Source organism: Lygodium microphyllum, chromosome 12 (genome assembly GCF_053477565.2).
Source record: "Lygodium microphyllum isolate KBCC chromosome 12, Lygodium_microphyllum_v1.1.10, whole genome shotgun sequence".
Taxonomy (NCBI): domain Eukaryota; kingdom Viridiplantae; phylum Streptophyta; class Polypodiopsida; order Schizaeales; family Lygodiaceae; genus Lygodium; species Lygodium microphyllum.
The window spans coordinates 140,604,283-140,618,674 of NC_141146.1; the positions used below are offsets into that span (position 1 = coordinate 140,604,283).

At 39.6% G+C, this 14,392-nt stretch overlaps 1 protein-coding gene across 5 annotated transcripts in view; it reads right to left on the reverse strand.

Annotated features, from left to right (window-relative positions):
• The window catches only part of LOC148028351 (uncharacterized), a 120,351-nt gene extending 108,740 nt beyond the window's left edge, over positions 1-11,611 (reverse strand). For 3 of the 5 annotated variants that reach the window (XM_087690167.1, XM_087690165.1, XM_087690168.1), the window contains exons 1-2: positions 11,403-11,609; positions 11,215-11,313 (exon numbers count right to left, since the gene is read on the reverse strand). In XM_087690167.1, coding sequence (XP_087546293.1) covers positions 11,215-11,313; positions 11,403-11,489 — 186 coding nt within the window. In that variant the 5' untranslated portion in view covers positions 11,490-11,609. Of the gene's footprint in view, positions 1-11,214; positions 11,314-11,402 lie in introns of all 5 variants that reach the window. The other 2 variants (XM_087690169.1, XM_087690166.1) reach the window with 2 other exon arrangements.
• Between the last annotated feature and the right edge of the window lie 2,781 nt (positions 11,612-14,392).

A 14,392-nucleotide genomic window follows, 5' to 3' on the forward strand; every position in this document is an offset into this window, starting at 1 on the left:
TCAATGCACCATTGTCAAAGAGCTAGGGCTGCTCAGAAGAAGAGAGAGTCAAAGAAAGCTCCTCTACCTAATAATGTGTAGAAATAGTAACTCAGTGGAAATACTGGGTGATGAAGTAGAAGTAGATGAAGGCTCCAATGTATATCCACCCTTCACTCCCGAACGAAGGTGAGGGTATATCCTCTAGCACTTCTGCTCAGAATGCGAGGTCTTCCCACAATGAGGACATGTGGGATATCCTCTACGCTTCCCCACAAAAGCTATATCAGAGTTAAAAGATGACTCCAACTTCTTCCTCTTCTCTTTCTTCTGCTTGGCTTGTCCTATACCTATAAATAAAACCACATAAGCACGGCCATGTGTACGAGCTCCACAAGAATTTGGCTCACTATGATGCACATTCTGTACTCAAGCACCAATGGGACTAGCTCCTCCCAAGTAAGAGTCTCCCAGCTACGAGAAGTAAGAAGACTGGTGTAGAACACATCATATATCAGTGACCAAAGATATGAGAGAAGTGTCACAGCTAGGTCCTTCGAAGAAATGTTTGTACCAAGGAATGAAAGCTCATCCCAAATCTCCTCCATCCTGTGGATGTGATCCCTCATTGTAGGGAAACCAGGGACAGTTATCATAGCTTCAACTCAAGAGATAAGTGAAGCCCAAATGTCTCGATGCAAAAGAGAGATACCAATCTCCTCCAAATCTCTGCACCAATGCGGATATGTCTAACATGCATGAGCATAGAATCTATACAACTCAAAAGGAGAAAAGAGCGGACTCTAGCATTTCCATAAATTTCCCAAATCCACAGTCACACTAAAACCAGCCTTCCTTCTTGGAATGGGTGGTGATAACCTGATTTAAGAGTTAATTACAGCAATAAATAAATGCACATAAAATGAAATACACACTTTACCATAAGATTCTTGGACAGTAGACACACTGTTGGCCCCAAAATTGGTGCCCCTTGCGGTATTTCTTTAGCTTTCATTCAATTGGAAGGAGTATAACTTGAGATTCTTCAATCTCCTCCTGCTAACCAATTGCTCTTGCTGTCATAAATAACCAACAAGCCTTTTGGGTCATTTGCCCCTTGATTCACCCAGGTTTTCTTCTCCAATTTGACCCTTGGTTGGCCAAATGCTGCCCCAAATCAATTCAGGCCTGGCTCCTGAAATCCCTTGATAATCTTCAATTATCAGCTACTGATTTCAGTCCCTTGAGCCTTCAAACTCTGGCACGAATCCCAAGGTGGCTGCTAAACCCTAATTTCTGCTATAAATTAGGGTTTACTACAGAAATTACAGATCAGCCCACCAAAAATGGCTGAAATCTCTTCCAAATGGCTGAGAATTGCTGAGAATGGCTGAGCATAGGCTGAAGGAGATGAGAGAATACTGTAAAGAGAGAAAATTTTGAGATTTGTCGTGAAGAACTGATCAAAATCAGTTGCTGCCCTGTTGTACCAGCCCCAAACGGATGCACCAACAACAATAGGAGCATCAGAGACTGTGATTTTCAGGAGAAAGTGCATCAGCAGCAATTGTCAGCTTCCCAAGGTCAAGAATATGCAATCTCCATCACCAAAATGGTCTCCAATGGCTGGGAAATGGCCCCAAAAGCTGGCAGCAACAATCCAACACCTCTTTCCAACAGCTCCAAAATGAAAAAACGAGATTTCCCTCTCCCTTCAGCCCTATTTAGCCTTTCCCCCACTCGCATGGAAAAGTTTTGCCAAGTGGCAGCTTTCTTAATCCATTTTCAGCAATTTCCAGCCATTTAATTAATTTTCAAAATTAATTAATTCTGAAAATTAATTCAGCCCTTAATCCATGCCCAAAAAATGAACCTTGCCCATTCAAAAATTAATTGGCTAGGCCATTTGCAACCCAAAGTGGTTCCATGCATTAATTGACCCTTGGACAAGCATTAATCCATTAATTAATGCCTAGTCCCTAGTGTCACCATTGACACTTAATGGCCAATTAATGGTCTTAGGGGCAAACTGACACCAAAATTCACCTAGAATCTAACAAGTGTAACTTGTTACAACTTTTGCCTTTGACACCCATCTTTTTCACAGGGTTCTTCGACCTTCAACTGTGAAAAAGTAGCTTGCACCTCACATGTGCAACACATGTGCATCTTTTAATTGCACATTTGATTAATCCTTTAATCAAATGTCAATTGAACATAAGCAAAGCATCAAATTTTCATGTCCTCATGACACACACCATCATGAGGATCTACAATAGGTCGAGTTATAGGGACTGTAACAAAATCCCAAAGGTCATAGTCATTGAGGAGACACTCCATGTGGCACAACCATAGAGGGTAGTTCATCCCATCTAGCTTGTCGGATGCGGAGAGAGGGTAGGAATGGCACTTGCTCAAGAGATGCCATCAATGCCAATTGGGGACTGGAAGCCTCGAAAGAATATAACAAGAATGTGTAATAAGATGGTGGTCGATCAAAATGATCCCGAACCACACGATCCCCCATAGCATCCACATCGGCCATATCTATCCTTCAAGAAACACCTACAAGAAAACAAAAGAAGATGCTGCCATTGGAATAAAGGTGACCAATAAGAGATGTCCTCGAGATAATCAAGGTCCATCAAGCCATGGTACAGAAGAAAATTGACTAAGGCAAGATAGACGGGGAGTATCCGATACCGAAGGGAACAACACAATGCTGGGTAGAGAAAGGGAGCAGTAAATGCAGAGAAAAACAAGTCTTTAGTTTGTAATTGCAGCCGATCCACGGGCTGGTAATGTACTAAGAGGGCCTGGAAATGGTGTACCTGCAATCAATAAACACAAATCTGCCTTGTTTGCTAGCCTAAAAATGAGGCCGCACAACACCGAAAAGAAGTCGCTCTAGTCAAAAAAGACCAGCCAGTTTGAAATGCAACAAAGAAAAGGATGCTGTCCACCTGTAAACAAGCCGCCCAACAAAGAACAGCTGCCACCTAGCAAAAGGGAGGCTGCCCAACAGCAACACATAGATTCAAGGGGGGCTGCCTTCTGAAAAGGCACGCAATGTAGGGGCCTATTCATGCAGCAAGTGTGCTGGGGGCTAACTACATAAAAACGCAGGTGATATAGGGGCCTATTCTAGCAAACCCAGAAATGCAGTAGACAAGGGATTTGCCTTCAAAAACGCAGACTTGAATGGGCAGAAAACAAGTCGCCCAGCTTGGTAGAAGCCGCCCAAGTGTAGATTGAAGCTGCCCAGCCAACCAAAAGCTGCACAAGGCCAAAAACAAAAATCTGCCCCAGCAAACGTGGCAGTAAAAGGGCTGGAAACAGGCCATCCTGCCCTGTTTAACTCCAAATGCAAGATTTGCAACATGTGTAGAAGACGCCCATCAAGTTTCATTGCAAACAGCATGCTCCTCTTCAAGATTTTTGACTCCCACGCGTGGCTCTAATACCATGTGAGAGTGCACAACGGAAAGAGGAAAGTGAACATGAAGAAGAGGAGACAAAGAGAGAACATGAGAGAGAAGAAACAATATGACTGCAATGGCTAAAAGTACAAGGCTGCAACGGTCAGCCCCAACGCAACTCTACGTGTCTGTGTGGGGGCCAAATGATAGCAGGGGAAAGAGAAAATGTGAAGGATTGGTTAATCACAAAGGATTAATGATGGATAATGGATACTGAATGTGGGAGGGCAGGCAGGCTGCCTATATATAGACGAAAAAGAGGGAAAACCCCAAATGTGGTCAAACCCCTAAAAAATAGCCAAAAGTGCACAAAAAGAAATGCACTAATGTGCCCTCCATCTAAAGTGTCTAAAATACATAAAATGACAAACAAACACAATGTCAGAGCTCCTAATGTCCTCATTTGACTCGAACAAGAGATGACCACACAAGACACGCATGACTGCTAACAAGATTTTGGCCTAGACCAACTTATTGGTCACTAATGTCAATGATGACATTAGAACTAGGCATTAAATAATTAATTAATATCCATTTAAGGGTCCATAACTGCTCAAGGATACCTGGGAGACAAATTGGCCTAGCTAATTTAATTATTAGCTAGTGAAATTAATTTTCTTAATACTAAAATAATTATTAATTTAATTTTCAAAATCAATGCTAAAAAATGGAATAAGAAGGCTGCCACTTGGCAAAACTTGCCCATACAAGTGGAAAAAATGTTTTTGGGACCTGTAGGCCTGGCACCACGCACCAGCCCTACAAGTGACAGCAGTTTGGAGCCCTCGAGATGCAAGTGACAACAGCTGAAGGTCCTTCTAATACAAGTGACAGTACAGAGGAGGGAGCACCAATCTTTCTGGTGGTTCTAACAACTTCCATGGCTATTTGAGCAAGGTAGCAATGATTTTTCAACCTTACTCATGATGAAACTCTAAAATTTCTCTCACTACAACATTCTCTCTCATCCTACGACCATCTCTCAACTTATCTTGGCATAATCCAACCATTTGACTCATCAAAGGTAAAGATATTGGAAAATCTCTTATGTAAACCCTAATTTATAGCAAAAATTAGGGTTTAACAGCCACCTTGGGATGTGTGCTCAAAATTGTGGGTCTATAACTTGAATTCCAGCAATTGAAATTAAAAAATTTAAGAGAGATTCAAGAGGCAGGCCAGCCCATATCAGATTTGGGGCTTAGTTTGTCTTTCAAAGAGCAGAGTGAAGGCCTATCCCCAAGCAAACCAAGGGGCAAATTGGTCTGAAGGCTTTCTAGTCATTTTTAACAGCAAGAGACACTTGGATTAGTGGAGAAGATCAAAGAATCTTAGTTATACTCCATTCATTTGCAATAAATGCTAAAGAATTACCACAAGGCGCACCAATTTTGGGGCCAACAAGTTGTTCATTGGTCAAGATTAAAGTAGTAAAGTGTGCATTTTCAGCTTATGTGAATTTTATGCTTGTTGTGATTGTTGATTAATCATTATCACCCTCTCCGAGGAGGAAGGCTGGTTTCAGGGTTCCATTGCCGGGATACCATCAATTGCTTGGACTTGGTCGGCCCAAGGCACGTAATTGAAGGTCAGAAGCATTGCTCTAGCACTGACATTGTATTCAATTGAGCACTTATAGCAAGGATATCTTCAAATAGTGAGATGGAATCAAGTAGTGATGATACATCTCATTCTGAAAATGCACATAATGAAGGGGAGAATGCCACATTTAATCTTGGAATTGGCATAAGCATGGACAGCAAGCTGATAATGTTGGTTTAGACCAAGATATGGATCCTTCTAGGCCTTTAGAAGCTAATGAATTGCAAGAGGGAGAGGAATTTGATGACCAATCTAAAGATGAACTAAGGACAGCAACTGAAATGCTTGTGAAATTGGCAAAAGGTTCTTGGTTTATGCACTTTTTGTACCCCTTAAAAGCGGGCAACAAAGGCAAGAAGAGAAAATCGTCTTCAAGAGCTTCAAGATAGCAACATGCACCAAAGGAAGAGCCAATACAACAACATGATGTTCCAAATGTGGGTATTGAGCACAAGCAAATGATGCCAATGGGGCAATTGATACATATGCAAGGCCAACTTGGAAGTGCCAATCCAATGCTTTTTGGACAATAAGGCATGCATACAAAGATGGGGCAGCCAAGGTACTTTGGTGGTGGCACAAGTTTGTAGTATGAAACAACTCCTTATGACATGCAAAAACCAATGCATGGTGTGCAAGGCCCAATGTATCCGAGTATGGCTGGTAATATACATAAACCCATGTATAGCAATGTTGGTATGAAGCTAGGGCACAACGTGGCAAGTTTGGCAATGCATATGTGCCATCCATTGTATTTGGGCCTCATGATAGTAATGTTAGTCATGCAAATGCTCCATATAGTATTGGTCATGAGAGAAATGCAGCTATTAATGCATGCAATGTATAGGAAAAATGTATCTTGGTATGGCTTGTAGTATGCAAATTCCCATGCACAATCACATTGCAATAGTCCAAAGTACACCAACAGGAATGTTTCCTAATGCATCTAGTGCTCCCAACATGTCAGGTATACATGAGGGGCTAGTCAAGTAGATGCAAGGTTTCATGCTAGTTAAGATAGAATTGCAACAATGTAAAAGTTCCAAGGATCTGTGTGCTCCAAAGAGACAAATGCCTAGAACCTAGTGGAGGTTTCGAGGCAAGTAAAGTTAGAGGCAAAGTTTCCATATGCTTCTTGGTAAAACTTCAGCAATGTTTCACTTATGAAAGAATGCAACTAGATGGAGGAGGGTGCCCTGGTAGATCATCCTCACTGAGCAATTTATCTTCATGTATTTTAGTTAAGAGTTGATTTTGAATCAAGCTCTTTAGACTCAACAAAGCAGAGAAGGTCCAAAGTATTGCCCGATGCTCAATGGGGAGGTTGCATCTCCACTCTCCTAGTGATGGACAACTCAGTTATGTAGTGAATCTCGAATGTACTTGGCTTGCATCTAGAGTACTGTATGCTGACACTATTTCTGCCATCGAGATCACTATTCAATGTACCTTCATTGTGAGTTGGCATGCATATGGTACGGTTTGCACCTAGGCTCTAAACTATACATTTGCAAGGTTATTGACATATATGGAATACATGGAATGTACATTTTGATGTGATGTACATTTGCAAGGCATGTATGGAATACATGGATGGCATGCAATGTACATTTGTAGGTGATGTAAAAGAAGTACAATTGCATAAGTTACATGTATTTACAACTAGATGTCTGCTTTACATGACTACAATGTGGTACATCATTGCTATGAGCTGATGTATGCTTTTAAACTAACCTTCCTTCTTGGAAAGGATAATGAAACCTAATTACAACAATTAACAAATTCACAAAACTGAGACGCACACTTAACCATACAATCTTGGACATTGGACATCCTATTGGCCCCAAAACTGGCACCCCTTTCAGTATTTCTTTAACTTATATTGCAACTGGATATAGTACAACTAAGATTCCTTCATCTCCTCCACTAATCCAAATATCTCTTGCTGTCACAAATGATCAGCAAGCCTTCAAACCAATTTGCCCCTCATTTTGCTTGGGGATTGGCCTTCACCTTGCTACTCGCAAGACAAATTTAACCCCAAATTTGACATTGGCTTGTTGGCCTCTTGAATCTCCCTGAAATTCCTCAATTTCAGCTACTAGAATTCAAGTCCTAGGCCCTCAATTTTTTGACCACGTATCCCGAGGTGGCTGTCAAACCCTTATTTCTCCTATAAATTAGGGTTTATAGCAAAGATTTTGCAAAATCTCTGATAACTCAAATGGATAGATTTTATTAAGATCACTTGAGAGATGGCTAGGGATGAGAGAGAATGTTGTAGAGATAGAAATTTCAAAGTTTCATCGTGAGAAATGCTGAAAAGTTGTTGCCCTACTCAAATAGCCATGGAAGCCATCACCTATAGCTTAGAACTACCAGAAAGACTATTGCACCAAAAGGACCTTGGGCTTAATTATTCTAGTGCCCAAAAAATAATTCCACCAACCAATAATTAAATTGGCTAGGCCAATTTGTCTCCCAAGTGTCCCTAAGCAAGTATTGACCCTCGGACCGGCATTAATTAATTAATTAATGCCTAGTCTCTAATGTCACCACTGACATTAGTAACCAATAAATTGATCTAGGCCCAAATCTAACACCGAGTACCACCTAGTACCCCTCACGCATAACTTATTACAACTTTTGGCTTTGGCACCGCACCAACTGATATATCGATGTCTTGGGTCCACACTTTAAAATAATTAACTCGCATCTCACATGTGCAAGTCACATTAGGACATTTGATTAACTTTGAATCAAATGGTAAGCAAAGCAATAAAATTTCACGTCCTCATGATAGCTTTACGTAAGTATCATGTGGTACATCATTGATGAGGTGTTGTTTATGCTCAGTTTATGCATTACAATGCCTTAGTAGTCAGAACAATGTTGGGTTTTTGCATGTGGATGCATTCCTTATAGTTCTAACAATGGTTATGATTAATTTGCATGGATTGAAAACAATTTAAGTGACTGGAATTTTGCATATAGAGGGTATGAGCATGGTTAAGCGATACATATTATTTGACTACGATCCTAGCGTGTATTTTCAATAGTGGCAACAGATGCTCTGGCACATTGCAATGCAATCGAGGATGATTGCAAGGATTTGACGGGGGTGATCTATCACGAGGAGGAGAAATTTTATTGCTTTGCTTAGTATTTGATTAAAATGTAATCAAATGTGCAAATGTGACTTGCACATATGAGGTACAAGTTAATTATTTCACGGTATGGGACCCTCTGACGTCGAAATATTAGTTGGTGCTAAAAGCAAAAGTTGCAATAAGTTATGTCTGACAGATACTAGGTGGTACCTAGTGTCAAATTTTGGCCTTGACCAATTTATTGGCCTCCGATGTCAATGGTGACATTATATACTAGACATTAAGTAATTAATTAATGCCGGTCTAAGGGTCAACAACTGCTCAGAGATACTTGGGAGACACATTAGCCTAACCAATTTAATTATTGACTGATGGAATTATTTTTCTCAGCACTAGAATATTTATTTAAAAAATTAAAATTAATATTCTGAAAATAAAGTTAATAAGCTAAATAATGTCAAAAAATGGGATTAGAAGGTTGCTACTGTTAGAGATTGGTCATTCCCTAGACGAGCATTCTCAAGCTACAATTAGTGCAATTAGTTCTCTCGGACACAATTATATATTTCTTGTCAATTTTGCCCATTGTCAACAATAGCCAGATGTAGTCACTATTTACGGGGGAAAACCACATGGCAAATCGCTGATTTTTCTATTATTTATGTAGCAATTGACAGTTTATTTTTGTAGATCAGCTAGTTTACTGGCCACCCTGATTTACTTATTTCTTTATTCCCTCCTATTTATTGCCACTAAGCAGCTTGCCTTAGCACTCCATGTAGTGGAGAGAGATCAATTGAAGAAGATACTTCGACAGCCCATTTGTATATCTACCTTCTTCATTTCAGCATTCATTGACTGCAAATTAATGTCAATTGTCTCATTTCTCTCTCCCTCTTCTCTTATATTCATTGTCTTTCACTCTTGTCCATACACTTCCACATTCACTACACTTTGACAACCACTTGGCAAAAGGGCCTAGGACTTGAATTCCAACAGCTAAAATTGAAGAATTTCAAGGAGATTCAAGAGGCCAGCCAGCTCACATTAGATTTGGAGCTTAATTTGTCTTTAAAGGAGCAAGGTGAAGGCCAATCCCCAAGCAAACCTCAGCTTTGACAACAAGAGGCACTTGGATTAGCGAAGGAGATCAAAGAATCTCAGTTGTACCCCATCCCTTTACAAAGCTAAAGAGATACCACAAGGGGCACTAATTTTGGGGCCAACAAGCTATCCATTGTCCAAGATTGAAGTGGTAAAGTGCACATTTTCAATTTATGTGAATTTTATGCTTGTCATAATTGTTGATTAACTAACTCATTACCACCCTCTCCGAGATGAAAGGCTAGTTCCACTTTGGGATGTGGGAGATGTCAAAAGATGATGTACCAGCGAGACAGTAGGGTTCTGAATCATGGAGTGAATGTGATACAAGGAAACAAGGGTGCCATAGCACCAAGAAGATGATGATGACAGCCACGAACCACGAACCGCAATGTCCTCCTAAAGGGGTGTGGGGTAGTGGAGAGGCTGGAGAGAAGAGGTGACGGACTGAATGAATCAACCGTAAGAAATGAATGAGAGAGTGGCCTATAAATAGGCTCAGTCAGTCTAGGATGGCGTCCCTTTTGGGGGCTCCAAACCCTAAACGTAAAACGCAGAAACACAAAAACGCAAATTGCAAGTGAAGGGTGAAGGGTTTCTCAACACCCCCTCTCAGGCCCAAAAAGGGAAACAAGAGAAGAGAGAGGTGGAGATGCAATGCTACATGCTGAAGAATGCTCATGCAACAGGTGCCACTTGGACAATGTCCCTCGTGGGAAAATTGTTCACTTGCCGAAGCGCCCTAGTACAAAGATGATGAAAACATACAATGCATAGGAGGAATTTCGGACTTTGTGTGGTGCCGAGAACCATAAGGATATGTCCGTACTCAATCTTGGGAGATGACTCCATGCTGACCAAGTGACCAAGGTAAGAAGAGAAGAGGAGGAAGAAGATGTAGAGGATCCCTAAGATCCAAGATTTCCGCCGCAAAGGGAACCTGTAGTAAAGAACAGTAGATAGAGTGAACTGGAGAACCCAACACTCAACCTCAGGACAGAAGCCACTAGCTCCGTGCATCCATATTGAAAGGAATACGAAGGCCTCGTCACCAAGTCACGGCTGAATCTCCGAGGTCCCGATCTAGGTGGTACCTGAAAATCCTGGGTATCAATAGAAGAGATGAGTGGTTGAAGACAGTCACCCCAAGAAAGTAGAGGATAGGTGAAGAACTTCATGTGGAGTAGGTTCCCCCTCTGAGGTGGGAGGTGGAGGGGCCCCTGCTGAAGTCGAAGAAAAAGTAGATACCTCCTCTGAGGGCAAAGAAATAATATCCCCCTCTGAATCCCCCTCTAAAGTAGATAGGAAATCCAAAAAATCATGGATCATGGATTCCAAAATGTCTGATGACGAAGGAAGTACTGCCGGTTGTGCCGAAGAAGGTATCTGGGATGCTGAAGAGCTCCCAAAGGTAGCCTCTCAAACCTGAGTAGTCGAGGGTGGGTAAGGGAGGGGGCTCAGAATGAGCAAGAGGTAGGCAACAGTTGCTATCCCTCAGTGGAGCGGAGTGGAGCGGACTCAGTAGCCAAAGAAGAGAAAGGAGTCGAGCAGCCATTGTCTCTCGAAGGAGCAAACTGACGAGGAGACGGTATCAAACAATCATTGTCTCTCGATGGAGCGGACTGCAGATCCGTAGGTCGTGGAAGCCATTGTAACTGAAAATAGGTGGGAGAAGACTGCCGCTAGCATTGCGACGATCCATGCAAACAAAACAGAATGCAATGTTTATTGGATATATATTCTCATTTATCACTTTGTGCCAATAAAGCAAAAGGTAATATTTATTGTGCAATTGTACCATGTGTGCAGCTGACTCTGGTTAGTTTGAGGTATTATTTTAATTGGTGCAAAATTTTGAAGGCTTATAAAAGCAAGGCAAACCCATTACCCAAGCATACCCTGACAGGAAGAAGTATATTCAAAGGAGATCATGGACTTACCTTTCCCAAGAGTTGGATCATAGACAGCCGAGAGTAAGGAACCGAGGCTTCGAGAAGTGTTCCTGAGGCGCCAGGCACAGACAGAAGCCAGCCCAAAGCCTGCACATGAACTTTGCTTCTTGTAGTTCTCGTCCGTCTTTCATCTTTGTAGACTAACATGATGAAGGCGGCTTGAAGGAAAGGTTTACCTGGGATGCACCACCAGCAAAGTAAGCGACTGCACGCGTGGGGGACGCATGGATGGCTCCGATCACAGATTGCAAGGCAGCATCCATCAAAAAACAAGCTCTAAAGAAAAGCCGATGGAGAGAGAGCCCATACGATCAATTTAGCCATTCTGCAGCTTCCACTGCTAAAAGTAAGAAAGGCTTTGCGTATATATGATTGGAATTTGATAACTCTCGTAGTCGAACATTTCAATGATACATTTGTTAGCATTGCCCTTTTTGGTATATGGTTATAATAATGGTGCATTAACAAGGTAGTGCACATTTCAAAAAATATATCCATTATTAACTTTGATTAAATAGTCCACTTAACTTGAAATGTGTAAATATATTGCTTTTCAATTAAAAAAATACTTTTTAGAAAATTTTAAAAAAAGGATTCTCTCTATATATTTATTTATTTATTTATTATTTAAGCTACAGGTTAGGGAGGCACCGAAGTACCAAAGAGCTACCAAAACTGCAACTCTCAAACCAAGTCAAATTTGAATTGCTTAGAGTGATGGGTGGTGAAAACCAAGGCAATCATGAGGAAGTTGACGGACTCTTTGCTTTTCCTCTTTATCTCTCTCTCTCTCTCTCTCAACAGTACTGGTAGGGGAGCAGTAGCAGGGAGCAGTGGGGCAGTGAGGAGGATGAACAACGACAACAGGCGAGCAGCAGTAGAGATAGGAACTGTGAGTCTCTTTCTCTCTCTTTTGTCTCTGTGGCACTCTACATGTGAACACACACACACACACACACACACTCTCTCTCTCTCTCTCTCTCTCTCTCTCTCTCTCTCTCTCAATTTGGGGTTTTTTTTTTTTGGGGGGGGGGGGCACAGCAATCAAATATGAATCTCTTGCACATGCCATGTTGTTGTATGGTGCAGAGAGAGCTTAAGACATAGACCCAAGCGTAAGAAGAGCCTATGTGAAGCTTGAGGGTTGGTTGGAGGCAAAGGTAGCATAGATTTAGAAGAGGGAGTGAGTAATAGTGTAGGTAGCATCAACTCCCAACCATAATCATCGTATGGAGCAATGGCCATAGTCCAAGGGACAAAAAACAAGGAGTATATATAATGAGCACCTTATTTAAAGAGAAAGAAACTTTATTTAAAGAGAGCGACTCTCTCTCTCTCTCTCTCTCTCTCTCTCTCTCTCTCTCTCTCTCTCTCTCTCTCTCTCTCTCAGCAATACTACACCAGCTTGTTGGCCCTCGACTCGAGACTACTCGCCATGTTTGGTTTCTCTACAGGGTATTTCAGCAATGAATATGGTTGATTGAGTTCTAATGTGCCAACTTGCAAAAGTGACGACTGCTATATGTGATATGGCCTCAAAACTTAGAAGCAAACAATAGCTATTTATGTCCACTGTATCAATGTTTGTGGATTTTGCCCCTTCCAATTTGTTAATGTACTTTGAAGGGGGGAATGTTTGAGAAGATATGTGGATTTTGCCCCTTCTAATATGTTAGTGTACTTAATGGATTGTACCTTACTTAGTGAGATAGTTAGATCGATGATTAGAAAGTTAGTAGGTTTTAATTCTTTTTTTACTTTAATTGTTTGCGGTTATTTGATTGGATTAGTAAGTTAGTTAGTCGTTTTCTTATGTATTTTTTTAAATTTGTAGATATAATTTAGGATTAGTTTTTTTATGTTATTTTAATTTATTATTTAATTTTATTTATGGTTAGTTAGTTAGTTAGTTAAGTTTAGTTAGATAGTTAGTTACTAATCTAAGTTTTTAATTAGATTAGTAAGTTCTTTATGTTGTTTCAATTTTTTGTTTGATTTTATTCACGGTTGGTTTAATTTTCTTGTTTTGGTTTATTGATTGTTTTAGTTATTTGTCGTAGATTAGTTTAGTGAGACAATTAGATCTATGATTAGTAAGCTAGTAGGCTTTAATTATTTCTTTATTTTAATTGTTTGTGGTTATTTGATTGGATTAGTAAGTAATTTAGTTACTCATCTAAGTTTTTAATTAGATTAGTAAGTTTTTATTTACGATTGGTTTAATTTTATTATTTTAGTAAGTTAGTTGATTGTTTTCTTATGTTATTTTGATTTTTTATTTGTAGATATAGTTTAGGGTTATTTGTTATGTTATTTTATTTTTCAGTTTAATTTTACTTATGGTTAGTTAGTTAGATTAGATTAGTCTGTTAGTTCGTTGAGTTTATTTAGTTATTAATCTAAGTTTTCAATTAGATTAGTAAGTTTTTTATGTTATTTCATTTTTTTGTTTAATTTTCTTTGCATTTGGTTTATTTTTATTGTTTTAGTAAGTTAGTTAGTTGTTTTCTTATGATATTTTGATTTTTTATTTATAGATATAGTTTAGGGTTAGTTTTTTATGTTATTTAAATTTTTATTTAATTTTATTTATGGTTAGTTAGTTTAGCTAGTTAGATTATATTAGTCCATTAGTTAGTTAAGTTTATTTAGTTATTGATATAAGTTCTTAATAGATTAGTAAGTTTTTTATGTTATTTCAATTTTTTGTTTGATTTTCTTTACGATTGGTTTAATTTTCTTGTTTTGGTTTATTGATTGTTTTAGTTAGTGGTTAAGTAGGTTGGTTTAGTTGTTTATTTTAATTAGTTTGGGTTAGTTTAAATTGTAAGTTAGTTATTAGAGGGGGATGGTGAGAGAGTAATAATAATTGTAAGTTAGTTATTAATTACTTAGTCGGTAGGTTGGTTGTTAGTAGCTTAGTTAGTTTTAGTGGTTAGGTAGGTTACTTAGATTACATTGTTGTAAGTTAGTTATGGGTTAGTTGAGAGAGAGAGAGAGAGAGAGAGGTTTGGTGCTTGGTGTGGTTTAATTTATTGGTGTTTTGGTTTGCTTAGTACAGTTTTATTTGCAGGATTGGGCATTGGGGCAGTTTTTGACGACTATTATTTAGGTTGGTGGTCTCTCTCTCTCTTTCAGGTTGTAATTTTGTTTTGCTATGTTTGTT